At 32.1% G+C, this 15,423-nt stretch overlaps 1 protein-coding gene across 1 annotated transcript; it reads left to right on the top strand.

Annotated features, from left to right (window-relative positions):
• Nucleotides 1-14,392: 14,392 nt before the first annotated feature.
• LOC131036521 (uncharacterized) lies at nt 14,393-15,387 on the top strand. Its single transcript, XM_057968425.2, has one exon. It carries the CDS (start codon nt 14,415-14,417, stop codon nt 15,312-15,314), a length of 900 nt encoding a protein of 299 aa, XP_057824408.2. The 5' UTR covers nt 14,393-14,414; the 3' UTR covers nt 15,315-15,387.
• The last annotated feature ends 36 nt before the right edge of the window (nt 15,388-15,423 follow it).

Genomic DNA, 15,423 nt, shown 5'->3' with positions numbered 1-15,423 from the left:
TACACATACTTGGTCTCAACAACTTTCCAAGTCTTTAACTCAGAGAAATTAGGTAACTTTGCATATTCACTCTCTAGAAACTATAGTCAGATCCTTCAAAAGTAGGAATAGTGAATTTATGTGTCATTGGATCTCGTTGAGTGATTAGTATCACTTTCTAGGAATCAAAACTCTAATAATAATTGTTGAATATCTGAACAAACAAGATAGGGGTTAATCAGTTGTTTATTAAAATTTAGTTTTCTTTTCCACAGAAACAAATTTGGTAAAGTAATATCTTATTAATTAACCAAGAGAAGATATAAACATGAAAGATCATACACATGAAACACCAGATATGATGTGGAAAACACAAGAAGGGAAAAACCACAGAGAATGTTAGTTCTTAATATGAAAACACTTGTTAGGGTGACACCGATTAAGGTGATTTTTAAAAAGATGGCTCACTGTCTGGCTCAAATCTCTTGGAAAAGAAAGAAGGGCTCACTACCCAGAAGAAGAAGAAAGAAAGAAATAATCCACAGCTAAAACACACAACTCGCTTGTAGTAAGAAACCTTAGGCTAACTGGCACCAATACCAAACAACATCAAGACACAACCATACTATTCATCTGCAACCAAACATAACCTAGCACAAATTAATAGGAGATGGATCTTCTTTTCAATTCAAACTCTTCTACATCTTTCTATTATATTTCTCATTACAATTATGTTTCATTTATACTGATCTCTAAAATAGAATTTTCAAGTTTGCCAAGGAGATAAAAAAACAAAATTCAAAATAGGTCTTCACTAAGAATTCCCATGATGGAAAGGAATGATAAGTGAACCTTACAATGATGCAACAACACCTTATCCAAATACCACAACCACTGGAGCAAAAGATAGAGCATCTGAGGTCAACCAAACCTAAAATGATCATATCCAAAACCATGCAACTCCAGAGTACACCAACATGTACCAAATTACAATAACAAAGATAAGTTCATGAATAACATAAATTTGAAATCTTATCAACAAAACTGGCAATGGAGAGGAATGTGGATCTTTGCAACTTCTGTCTAAAAACATCATTACTGCAAAGACTTCTGAAGCACAATATCAAGACCTCTAAAATATGAGTGTTATATCTCAAGGAAATATCCAACAATCATATCAACTTATCATGAACACATCTACAACATATAAACAATACGGAGCAAAACCAAACATTGAAACACATAATCAGTACATTGACATCAATGACAAGCATACTGACACACCAAACATATTTGCATTTGCAACATTATCATTTGTCGATATTATTTCATTATTTCATACCAATCCATCTTCAATCACCTCTCTTTATCAGTCTAATTAAGTAATTTTGTTAATTTATCCTCTTGGCATTAGGTCCTTCCTAGGGTCAAATAATTTAATTATTTGAGTCTCTTATACTAACACATCTTCTAAGATAAATAAATAATATTTATTTAATTATCCCTTTATATATCAATTAAATAAATCTATTTTCTTTAATTGCATAATTGATAAATATAAGGAACAAGTATATTAACTATATTTACTAAATTATCATATGTATCTTCTTCTACTTGCTAATTTTAGCTAACAGTAGAGATAATTAATAAATTTTATTTATCAATTTCACCATTTATCCTCTTCTCAAGTGGAGATAATTAATAAATCTTATTTATTGATTTCACCATTTATCCTCTTCTCAAGTGGAGATAATTAATAAATTTAATATATTATTTTAACTATTTAACCTCTTCTCATGTGGAGTAATTAATCAATTTTATGTATTAATTTCACCATTCAACCTCTTCTCATGTGGAATAATTAATGAATTTTATTTATTAGTTCTACCTTTTTCCCTCTTCCTCCAGATAATAATGAATTTTATTATACCTCCATTTATCCTCATCTTCATGATATGCTTGATCTCTCCATCTTTTTCCATTTTAGCTCATCTTATCCCTTTCTTTGAAATAACAACTTTGAGTTGTATTCAATTATGTTTGTTCAACTTCCTAAAAATTAATTAGATCCTAGCCATTAAATAGAATTTAAATTTTTATAAATTAAGGGCTCAGTCTTCATGTGAAACAATCGTGATTTATAGTATTCTCACTATCATTCTGTCTAAATTGTCCTTAGTTTAATTCATATTTGCGCGCTTTACAATTTGAGAGTGATATATCCACATTAGAGAAGAAAGAAGAAACAATGAGGCTTCATCAAAGGAATGTGGAACTTATGGTTTGATTTGTCTTCAATTACACTTTGTTTTGATGGTCTTATTAGTTAGATTAAGTTAATTTTCATGATTTTATGAGCTTTGTGATTCACTTTTGATCATGTTTATCTTTCATCCTAATTTCCTAGTCGATAATACTCTTTTGATTATAAGAATACTTGTTTTTGACTTTAATAACCATTTTGTCCAACATTTTTATAATGTTTGTTTATGGATTTTAGAATACGATTTGGTATGTCTTTATTTTTATTTCTTGTATGTTTATGTATAGGCCTTATTTTAAGTTCTAGGATCTTATGATAATAATGAAAATCTAAGCCAATTGAATCATAGAGTGTCGTAGATGCATCGCATGATGTCTCAAATGCATCATAAAATTCAGCTCAAATGCATCCCATAATAGCTTAGAGGAATCATAAGATGTCTCAAATGTGTGACAAAATGGCTTAAATTTGTCTGTGTTAGATGTATCATAGGATATCTCATTAATAAATTAAATAAGATTTCTTAAATACAATATTCTAACTATTAGTACTTTTTGTCTCTAAGGTAGTTTTTTATTTTGTGTGAATGTTTGATGTTTTAGATATTGCAAGAAGAATCTAAATACAAATAAAAAAACAATGGCTATTTGACTCTTGACTTTAGGGTAGTAAGGCTAACGACCAAAAAGGGTCAATACATTCATTGGTATATAATTTTTTTTAGATAGTTGTGATGAAGGACAACCTAATTATTGAAGTGGGTGTATTTCCATAGTGTACTCCTAAGCAATAAAATACAGTAGGATTGTACATGCATGCTCCATTCTCAAGAGGCCGTGGCTAGGATCCAGAGGTACAAGTTCTCACCATTCCTCTTACCCAATGGTTTGAGAACCTTTTAACTAAGGGATGTTGAATGGTTGAATGAACTGAAATACTTAGAGGGTGGGTGAATTAGTATTCCCAAACTTTTGAAACTTTTATTGTTAAATTAACCTTATTAATCAATCTCATCAACATGAATAAACAAATGCATAATAAGTAAACAACATAACCATAAATTGAACACTTAATTTTTATACGTGGAAAAATCAAATAGGAAAAACCATAGAGAGGGTTAACTCTCAAGATAATATAACTAGTTATATGGTGTTTACAAAAAGGATGGCTCACTATCGAACGGTTCACTGTGAGATTACAAAGTTGCTCATTGCCAAAATGCTCACTACAATAGAACTAAATGAACTAAGGAAAGTTGCATCTCCAAATGCATGAAGTTAGTTCTAAGATAAGCTCAAATATCAACTCATAGAAACTCACAACAAACCTAGTAAAGGGTCTTCCCAAACTATCCATAACTTCTTGCAACAAATTCAGTAAGGGATTATTGCAACACTATGACTACACTTTGCTAATCCAACTGCTTGCAACAAATCTCGTAAGGGATTACTGCAACACTGTGACTACACTATGATAATCCAACTTCTTGCAACAGATCTCGTAAGGGATTACTACAACATTGTGACTCTTCTACACACACCTACACTCATATATCATATTCCACTATTTGCACTATATACTGCTCTCATACTACTACTGCTCTCTAGTCCATAACTTTGTTACTCACATACTTCATACTCTATTATCTATAATAGAGAAACACTTTGTTTCTCATCCTATTACTCATCCACACACAAACAAACACACATACTAGTAATCATATAAAATGAATGATATGTCCACCAAGCACAAATGATTTACACAATAATATATTTCTCGAATCGACACGTCACCAAACAAAAAGGGTAACCAAGTTGGCCTTCATTGATATTCTACACACTTCATTCACACACTTTATTTATTGAATAATATACCTTAATTACCCAAACAATACAAGGGTATACTAGACCCATGCATACACATCCATAAGCATAAATTCCAAGCACAACAAAATTCTAACCTCATGATACAGATGCTATAGATTTCGTAACATAGTACCATAAATCATAATGCAATATAACTATACAAATAACAATACAATAGACACAACTAATACTGAAACTGGTTACAAACCATGATAAGCAAAACGTAAGATTCTGGAGAATTGGATCTTCAGGAAATAACTCTAGTGGATCATACATACTTTAGTTGCTCAATGTCACTGCTCTTCTTACTGCATACATGTTCATTACCACTACTCTGCTCAATATGCTACATCTAGTCAAATTGGATCACCAAGTTTGACATCAATGACAACAACAACAATAGTCACACAAATTAGAAAAGGGATTTCAACATTAATTAGGATGATACATGTTGGGTAACAATAGGCATAATACTATACCTTGTACCACAGTATAGGAATTACTAATGGCTTTTGAGATTCTACAATAAAGGTTCATAGTGAGGCATACCCTATGAACATAGATCCTTCTATAAGCATGATACCTATGTTCAAGTGAATTTATCTTCACTTTGTGTCTAAAATAACTAAAGGCCCCAAGGATGGACAAAACATAATGTGACTAGATTGACATACAAGAAATTTTTTTATCCCATCTTTATATAGCATGCTAGAAAATCTATTTGAGGTTAAAGAAAATGGTAATGAAATCCCAATCAGGCCTCTCTACTAAAAAATGAACAAGAATGTTGATGTTTCTTTTGTGCCCAAATTTGCATGAGCACATGAGGGGAGAGGATGCACACACAACACCATTGGGAAAATAGAAAGCGTACAGGAACACAAGATACAACAAAAAGGGTTCTTTCCCTTAGAAAATTGAAGTGTTATATAAGATAGAAATTTAAGTAACATAATCCTTCGAAAAAAATTGTTAGTAATCTGAAGATCAAGGTCTCCTCTCAATGATTTCCAAGTAGTTGCATATATTATATCATTTGCCAAACACAAAATAAGATTTGATAAAAAAGGATAATGTCAAAATCATATAACACATCCTATAAATGAATTTCATATTATTTTCTCATATACTTAAAAAAAATCCATTTAAAGATGATTTCATAATAAAATGCTATGAGAAATTGAAGATTTGAAAAGAAGAAGTGACTTTGAATGAATTGAATAAATTTTTGATGAAAGATATAGAAAAATGAATTATCTCGCAACATAAGTCATCAAACTACCTTTGCAATATATAACCATGACAACCATCTTCACAATCAAAGAATAAACCCCCACCTCATTAGGGGAAGAAGAGAAAGGATCCATCTGAAGGAGAAGCCAAACCATATGCAGCCCAACTCTAGAGCAACTGCTGCCCAACAACAAAGCCTCGGAACAAGAGCAACCATCTCTTCCCATAAAGGATGTCTCCACCTCAATAGGAGACTCTTCCAATTTGACAACCATAGAGAACATGGATGTCAAAAAGTCATCCAAACCCTAGAATTTTCCACCAAAATCCAATCCACATCTATAGGAAGGGACACCAACTCCATAGGAGTAGAAGAGGGAAAAGCCAAGGCAAAGACAGTAGCAGAGGGAAAAGCCAAGGGAAAGACAACTGAAGCCCACATAGAAAACATGCTAACCATAAATCTCAAGGTTACCAAGAGATAAACATGGCAAAATAGTAGATTAAAATCACACCAAAAATGTGGGATAGAGGAAGGTAATCGAAATGCCACAATACCTTTTGACCCATTGTCATCAATCTCAAGCTATAGAGCTAGAAAACAAGCCACTCCACACCCCCGTATTGGGAGGTAGCATCTATAGAGGACCCTCCATCCACCAACAGATCAATAGAGCCTTCTTCCTAAATGACCAAGCGAGATGGATTGTCTTCATCTCCTTCTGAATCCTCCTCGTCCTTTGCAAATTCAAAAACCCTAGCGCCTACATGACACCCACTACCACCCTTTCACTCCATTGAAATATTTAGAGGATTGATGTTAGGTTATTAATATTAAAATTATTTAATTAAATTAAAATAATAATTAGTAAAAATATTGTTTGTAGTTGTGGACAATTTTGAGTGACTAGAGATCCCCCTATTGACCCCATTATCATAAACCCCCCTTGTATGCATATTTCTATTTATACGAATATTATGATAATATTTTACTGGCCAAAATTTCATAATTTCTGATTAATGCAATCAGCTTTCACATTTTAATTAACCAACTCCTTTTCATTAAAGGCATTCAAATCATCCACCAATCCAAGAAAATCATTTGCCACCTAATAATACACTCTTGTTTTCTAATTACTACATAGCATTTCCATGCAATTATCACATAGCTTATCCTTGATGTTAAAATAGTGCGACTCAAGTCATTCTTCAACCCCTTACTCCAAAGTATATGCACATTTACCATAGAGATTTTGTGTGTCAACAGACAATCCATGTTGTTAAGCATTGAGTATAAGACTTTCATCAATGCTCAAACTTTGTGTTATACACTACCACCATACCACCTACGATTGTCATTTATGCACCACAACTCAAATAGTTTGGTTTCTCTAGATTTTCTTCATCCCTGGATGCTTCCATCATCTTGCACTAATCTTAGAATTTGGGTAAAAGTCAAAAGATAAACACAAATATTTATAATTTTTTAATGATCTACTTAAAGCTTATAGAATTTAAGAAACCAATTTAACCTTTTTAAATTTTCAAACAACTTATAAAAAAAATCTCTTGATGAATTCAAATGGTGAAGAATTAGAAGAATAGACTATTAACATTAAGAGCATGAAGTCAAGAAACTTGTGCAATCAACTGCACACATCTTTCACCTAATAATCCCCAATTTGAGGTAAAGGTAGGAAAAGAAGACACAAGAAATAATCAACATGTATAAAAATTTCATTTCTTTATTTTTTGAAAGAATCAATAACACAAGAGATATAGAAAGAGGAAGTAACAAACATAGAGAGGAAGAGATAAGAGAGAGATAAGGATATAAAGCAGGAGTTATATAGAGATATGCCAAGTTAAATTAAATGTATTACATTAATTAAAAGAAAAGGCAAAATATAATTGTTATACAATAATTTAAAGTTTTTAAGAAGATAAATAATTTTAAATTAAATTATTATAATAAATTTTAATTAGTATTTGTAATATCACAAAAGATAAATAATTAAAAATAAATTTCAAGATTGAATATTAATTAAAAATAAAAATAGAATTGAAATATTAATAAAAAGTGTACAATTACAAACAACATTAACATTAAAATTATTTAAATTAGATCTTATATTTTGTATTATGTTATTAACTTAATGATTATTTTGGCATTCATAATACATACTTATAAAAAAGATAAGTATTGGATTAAGTAGTATTTGATTTAAAATTATTAATCAAATCACAACAATTTTTTTAAAGTTTACAATTAATTTTAAAATTATAATGGATCATAAATTTTAAAATTTATAAAATATTTATTATCTAATATAATTAAATTAAACAAAATTAAATTTTAAAATAAATCAACAATGATTAATTTTAATTTTAGGTTATGATAAAACAAAAATCTAGATTGAAAAGAAAGTTTCTATTCTATTTTATTCATTTTTCCAAGCAAGTCATCAAATATCAAATAGAAATATATTAAATCACTTTTAACAAGTTGAACCCTAACCATAATACTAAAGTAAATTAATTTGATCCAAATTAAATAGTAAGCCAAATTTTACTCAAATTGAACTATTAAATTTATAAAATCCTAACATAACATGAATCCTAATTCTTATTGAACCCTAGCCCAAATTGAACCATAATCCTAACTATAATTCCTATATGTAATCTTATTGAACCCTAACTATAATTCCTTTATGTAATCTTATTGAACCCTATGCCTAAACTAAATTTTATCATAACCTCAAAAATAAAATAAAAATTAAACCAAATGAATTCACAATGTTAAACAACAAAATTGAACAATAAACCAAACCAAGTTAAACCTAACCCTAAGAATAAAGTAAATTAATATATTACCATGAAAAAAATTAAATAGTAAGCCGAATTATACTTAAACCTTAACCTTGACTCTAAACCATATTGATCCCTACACCTAAACCTAAATAAACATTTAACATAAATGAATCCTAACCATAAAGCTAAATTAAATTCAACACTTACCCTAAAGTTAATTGAACATTATAATAAAACTAAACTCCAAGCTTAATTTCATTAGGTTTTTTGAGTTGAATTTAGACATTAATTGAGCTACCCTAAACATAATTGAATATTATAATAAAAACTAACTCCAAGCCTAGTTTCATTAGATTTTTTTAGTTGAATTTAAACATTAATTTACACTTTCGTTCAACTATAATTAGAGATAAAAAAAGGGCAAATTTGATTATGATTACTATTGCATTAACATTAAAATTAGGATTATACTTTAATAATGACTAAATTTCAATTGAACAATAAACCAAATAAAACACTAACCCTAAATCAAATCATATGCTAATCTAAACACTATACCTAATCTAACCCTAACCCTAAACCAAATTAGGTCCTAACTCTAACACCAAACAAAATCAAATTGTACACCTTACACTAAATTAGAGGTTAATATTTTAATCCCAACCCAACCTATAATTATATATCTAATATTATTTCACCCATGATTAGACCCTAATTGAATCCTAATTAAACTATCCATAATCCTAAGTTAAAAATGATTATAACTAAACCCTAACTATAATTGTAATTAAACCTTAACCCTAACCCTAATTTTAATTAAAAAATGAAATTCTCTCGGCTTTCTTTATATATATAATTTAACATATATATAATCTAGTTTAAATTTATGGTAAAATGAATTTGTGGACCAACTTTCCTTAAAAAGAAAGCTTACGCATGAAAAATAGTTAAAAATAGCTAGCACAAATGGGGCACTTTCAATTTTATTTTACCCATCTTCATTTTTCAATGAAATATTTTTATTAGATCTTAAAAATAACAAATCATGTGATTCAATACAAAACACTTAATACTTTTTTTCATTTCACCAAATTTCTTCATCCCTAAATGCCTCCATCACTTTTTATTAATCTATACAATGAAAAAAATCAAAAGAGAAACACATATCTTTATAATTTTCAATGATCTACTTAAAAGTTTATAGAATTTAAGAACATTTAAATCTTTTTAAATCTTCAAACCAATTAGAAAAAAAAATTGATTAGAAATTCAAATGGTGAAGTATTCGAAGATTAAACTATTAATATTGAGAGAGGGGAGTCAAGAAGCTTGTGCAATCAACTTGTATGGAGAAGCACACATCCCTCACCTAATAATCTCTGTTTTGAGAGGAAGGTAGGAAAAGAGGAAAGAAGAAATAATCAAGAATTTTGAAAAAATTAAAAATTAGCTATTGTTTGTCGTTTATTTGTTTGAATGTGTTTCTTTGGGAATGGGAGGTCAAAATAAGGACTTGCTAAGCAATAGGCATGCATTAATTGATTTGATTTAAATTTAAGTTAAAATGAATTTGTGGACCAACTTCTATTAAAAAAAAAGGATGAAAAACAGTTAAAAAATTGTTGGTGCCACTTTGGCACATTCAATTTTATTTACCCATCTTCATTTTTGAATCAAATATATCTATTAGATCTAAAGGGTAACAAAACATATGATTTGGTACACAAGTATCAAGAGATTTTGAGAAACACCAAATTAAAATGCGTAACTACTAAGTGGTTTACTAAGACTCCATCTGAGCTCATTTTGAGATGCATGGCTGCTGATCCTAGGACTCCCTCTGATTCATCTTGTTGCACAGATGAGTGGTGTTATACATTGTGTGGTTTCTTTTGTGTGTTAGGATCTTTGTTCTTGTTCAGCGAGTTGGGTTTGAAGCAATCAGATTTTTCTTTGTTTTGTGATAACAACAGTGCAATTTTTATGAGTAAACATCAAACATCTCAGCCGAGGTCAAAACATGTTGATGTTTGCAGTCATTATGTTCGCCATATGGTTGAAGAAGGCAAGTTTCATGTAGACAAGATTCATACTGATCTGAATATTCAGCTGATGTACGATTTCTGCCCAGCTTCTCTCGGCCTTTCCAATAACTGATAGCAGAATTAAGTGGGGGAATTCCTTCCTTGTTTGCCGCCAAAACTCTTAGCTATTCATATTCTTCCTGGAAGCTCTTTAAGAGCTGATTGTAATTCATTTTCTAAAGTTGATTGCCAGAGCTGATTGCAGCTGTGTAGATGTAAACCAGATTGGTGAATAATATAGTGATTCCCCTGCTTCAAGTGTGGATGTAGGCAATTGCGGAACCACGATAAATCTGTGTGTTCTTGTTGTTTGTGTTGTGTATATTTAATTGTGTTTATCTGCTGTTTTCAATTCGATTTCTTCATCCTAACATAAGTACTATACCACTCTGATTATTTATTTCGTAGTCAATGCGTCTTTACCTAGACATCGATTGAAATGAACGTTTGTACAAATTCGATGTTGTATTGCAGATTGAAGCATCAATAACCAAATACCTAGACATCAATAACCAGGAAGCTGAACAACAGGTGCCTTTGTATGACCTGCCCTCCAAAATTCTTTGCCTGGTGCAGGTAAATTAATATCAATTCTTTCGTGCTTATGTCGGTTGATTGACCTCATTTTGCATGGTTCAAGGCTATGGAGCTTAGCTTCCCATTCTTTGTCATTCTATTTAGCTTATGAAATTCATTACAAGTTGAACAAGATACCGATGAAGTGTTTGCTCATATTACTTTGGTTCCCGATACAGAGGTATGCTCTACAATCCTTCTTATATCTCAGACCTAAATTCACAGGAGGATGAGTGCTCATATTGTTCCATTCACAGCAGGATGACTGCTCCACCGATATGGATCCTCCGCGTCCACCCCCTCCAAGACCACCTGCGCATTCCTTTCGTAAGACTCACAGTTTCTGAGACAAGTCCACGTGGATTTTTATCTGTTCCCAAGAGACAGGCTGATCGATGCCTCGCACCTCTGGTTAGTTTTCCAAGTACACAATAGTATAAGTATTTATATTTAATTTTATATTACCTTGGGAGCTTTTTGAAGATAGTATTGATTATATTATATTCATTTATGTAATAAAAATTTTCTGCGCCGTTTTTTATAGGACAAGAGTCAACAACCTCAAGAATTAGTTGCCAAAGATCTACATGGAAATGACTGGCGTTTTCGGCATATCTATCGTGTTGGGTTGCTTGCCATATTCTCTCGTAGCTTTTATTAAACTAGATTTCAAATTTAGGAAGACATGTTCAATTTTTCCGTCCAAAGTCTTATTCAATATAACCCATATTATGAAAAGATGGATGCATCTGTTTTCAGGCAATCATATTCTAGGATATGTTGTTGGTTTTCTTAGATAAACCGCAGGATCTGGATTTGGGTGTGTTTTATTCTTGGTCTGTCATGTTCCTGTCCTCGGCTGAAGGCAGCATGGTTTTCAGCCTAGATTCGAACCCTCTGTGAACTGCCCTTTTAGAAAAGCAATTCTCTGATTTTGTTTTTGTGATCACATTCCATGAAAGAATAAATAATTTTCCAAATGATATTTCTTCATTAATGGCGGGACACTTGCAGCAATGACATCATTATAATTAGGAAGCCGAGAAGAATGTGGCATTCTCTACGTTGTCAACTGCTGGATACACCTCCTATGCTTCCGCCATAGCCAGATAAACAGAGAAGCTGGGGGTTTTACGGCTTAAAAGATAATTTAGGTTTTAACTTGGAAAATGTTATAATTGTACAGCTTAGGTGGTTTTAGGTTTTGATTTTTAAATTAAGAATATTTACTAGAAATATTATTTATAGTTGTTTTGTTTATTATCTATATAATGTTATGTGGACTAGTTTCCATTTTTAGACTTATTTCTATGTGTGTTTTTCCCAATACTTGCTAATCATTAACAGTCTACTTCTATTTTGATCTTTTAATTGGATGACATTTATATGCAATGACTTCAACAGAAACAATTTTTTTTTGTCTACTGAAACCAGCTGGTTCAGACATTGTTTCCAGTTTATATAGTGAAATATTGGAATCCTGCTTTAGACTGTAAATCATTTCTCATTAATATCATTGAGTTTTTGAGTGTTTTAATTTAGTGAATTAAGAATATGTGAAAGAAGCTTTAGTGATTAATCAATGCTAAGGAGTTTTTTTGGAAAGAAAATTGTTTTAATTACTAAAACATTTTAATTTTGTTTGGTTGCAAAACATAGATGAGAAAAGGAGGCATTTGCTGACAGTTGGGTGGAGAGTCTTTGTTAACTCCAAAAGGCTTGTAGCAGGAGATGCGTTCATCTTTCTCAGGTTTCTAGTCTTGGCCATAGTCATCTGTATGGAGCTTTCGTAAAATATTATATTTTGTGTATTCTTGTCATTTATATAAGATGTTTTTGGCTTCAGGGATGAAAATGGCGAATTACGTGTAGGGGTCAGGCATGCCATCTGTCAGCAAAGTAACATTCCATCCTCAATTATATCCAGTCGCAGAATGCAGATTGCTGTCCTTGCAGCTGCGTCACATGCCATTTCAAGGACGACTAATTTTAGTGTCTACTACAAGCCAAGGTGAAAACTGATGATATTTCCTGCTAGGATCTTACCACTCGATTTTTTTTCTGAAAAAATCAAAAGGACGCCGAGTAACTTTTAATATCCGTGAAATTATACTGTAATTGATGCTTTTGGATTGGATTAGATTATATATATATATATATATATATTCAAATATACACCAATCTAATCCAGAAGCATCCAGGTAACCTGTCAAATTGTACGAACTTACAAAGCCCTGATAGATTTATGATTTGGGATGGGATGCATTTTAGTACTTTACAAAGATATCCATATTAAATACACATGGTTGCAGTAAGTACTAGGCACCCGCCTGTCCTTTAGGTTATGAGATAGTTGCATGGTTGTTTAAACAAAATTTTATGAGTTTATGGGGTTCCCAAAGTAGTAGTACGTTGTACTATCACAAAATAGAGAAATGGGCACCAATTTGTTTCTTATTTCCATTTTATGAGTATTTTTCTTATAAGACATGCTTAAGTGTTGGACAGCTGCACTCCTCGTTTTCCCAGGAGCTTCCTATATTTTCTAGATTACATTGTTAAAGGAACAGTATGTTACTTGAATCTGCTTATATCATTTGCCTGTTTTAAATTTTTGTTTCATCCTTTCTGATGTATGGATTTGTACATATTATGCAGAACCAACCCGTCAGAATTCATTATTCCTTATGACCAATACATGGAGGCCACGAACAGTATGGAGGCCATGAACAGTAATTTCTCAGTTGGCATGAGATTCAGGATGAGAATTGAGGGAGAAGCAGCCCCGGAGCAACGGTCTTCATATTCATCACTTTTAACTTTAAAATGGATGGATTATGATTTAATAGATAGCAAAGCATTCAATAATCGTTCTATGTTGGATTAGGATACAGTGAATTTTGAAATATGCCCAGCGCTGTAAGTTTATAAAATAGATATGTGATGTTCATTGTACTGTATTAGAGATCAGTAACTAGCAGTTGTTTGATGGCTATACACATAAGATAAATGCAATTGCATAGTAACAGGAATTTCCTTTCAAAGATGATGTATTTGTTACATTGTGGTATGCCTGATATGTGTTTCCGTTGGACAGATTTACTGGTACTATCATTGAAATAGGTGATTCTGATCCCCTGAGGTGGCCGGGTTCAAAGTGGAGATGCCTCAAGGTATTTATGGAACAGAAGAAAGTCTTTCTTCAGTTTTAATTATCATCATCATATAATCAATACAGAACTGTGCATCTTCTTGCTTATAATCACTCTTCTAATTTTGTGAACTTCAGGTACAATGGGATGCAACATCAGCTGTTCCACGACCAGAGAAGGTCTCACCATGGAAAATAGAACCTGCCTTGACCCCGTCAGAAATTAATCCTCTGCCCCGAAAGCCAACAACAAGAGGTCCCGGCCAAAGATACTGTCTCCAGAACAAGATTTGTCAGTTCTCGGTAAGTAATATGCTTTTAATCACACATAACCAAAGAATCGTTATTAAAGTGACATTGTTGCTTTTTTTTCTCAAAAGTTCTTCTTTTGTCTGATTTTCGTCTCAGATAAGGCATTAGTTAATTTTACACAGTTGCAAAGATTTAATACAATGGTCTTGCAAGGTCAACAAGTCATGAGCTCGGGAAGATCTTTGGGTGAAAATAACATTGACAGTGTTCCGGGGACAGTTGTGTGGTGGCCAAAACTAGATGATGTCAAAACAAAAGGTGTATTCTCTCAAGGAAGATTGGTTTCTGTAAATTGGATCCCACTGCAAGGGCATGACTCCACATATGGAAACTCGTTTCCCAGTTCTCAGGGCTTTAGTGAAATGCAAGAACTTCGTGGATCATATACTAATCGTATTGTGGAAGATCCACAACAAATGAAGCTTTCCAGAAAACCATTCCAGGAAATGAATGAGTCTAATCAGAAACAATATCTAACATCAGTGGCGCCATCTCCCAAAACCAGTGGACATATGAATTGGAATGGCTTCAATGGGTACCCACATTTGTCAAACTTGGGAATGGAAGCATCGGGAAAATGGAAAATGCATATGATGCCATGCCATTCAGAAGTTTCAGGGGCACATGGTGGTGTGGACATAAATTTAATGAGAAACATGCAAGCTAATAAACAGGGAACAACAGAGCATCAGCCTGGTTTTCCTTCACGGGAAGCTTCTAAGGATAAGAGAGTTGATGTCGTTTCAGGCCCTGCAGACAATAATCGCAAATTATCTGGTCGTCATATGATTGACTTTTTCTCAAGCAGTGAGCCAAATCCATCAAAAAATATAGTTTCTGTCAACGAGGAAGACCTACAAGTTTCTGCTCATACCCCAAAAGAATTTCTTTCACAATTCTCCGAGGTTGACCAACAATTGGAGCCAACAAGGTTGATCAAGTCTGATACATCTGCTATGAGCTGTGAGCAAGAAACATCATCTTGGAGACCACTACAAGAAATACAATGCAGAGCTCAGAAAAGGAGCTGTACTATGTAGTAATCATTTACATTTCTGTACGACAGAGATTAGAATTTTGTAAATTTAATATATTGTTGGAAAGATTCTGACAGTTCAGAACCATATTTTCCATCACAATGAAGGTACA

This window comes from Cryptomeria japonica, chromosome 5 (assembly GCF_030272615.1).
Source record: "Cryptomeria japonica chromosome 5, Sugi_1.0, whole genome shotgun sequence".
NCBI classification, from domain to species: Eukaryota; Viridiplantae; Streptophyta; class Pinopsida; order Cupressales; family Cupressaceae; genus Cryptomeria; species Cryptomeria japonica.
This window is presented reverse-complemented; position numbering and strand designations above follow the sequence as displayed.

Bases quoted from the DNA above. Each gene is read 5' to 3' on its own strand.
- LOC131036521 (XM_057968425.2), top strand. From the start codon at position 14,415: ATGGTCTTGCAAGGTCAACAAGTCATGAGCTCGGGAAGATCTTTGGGT.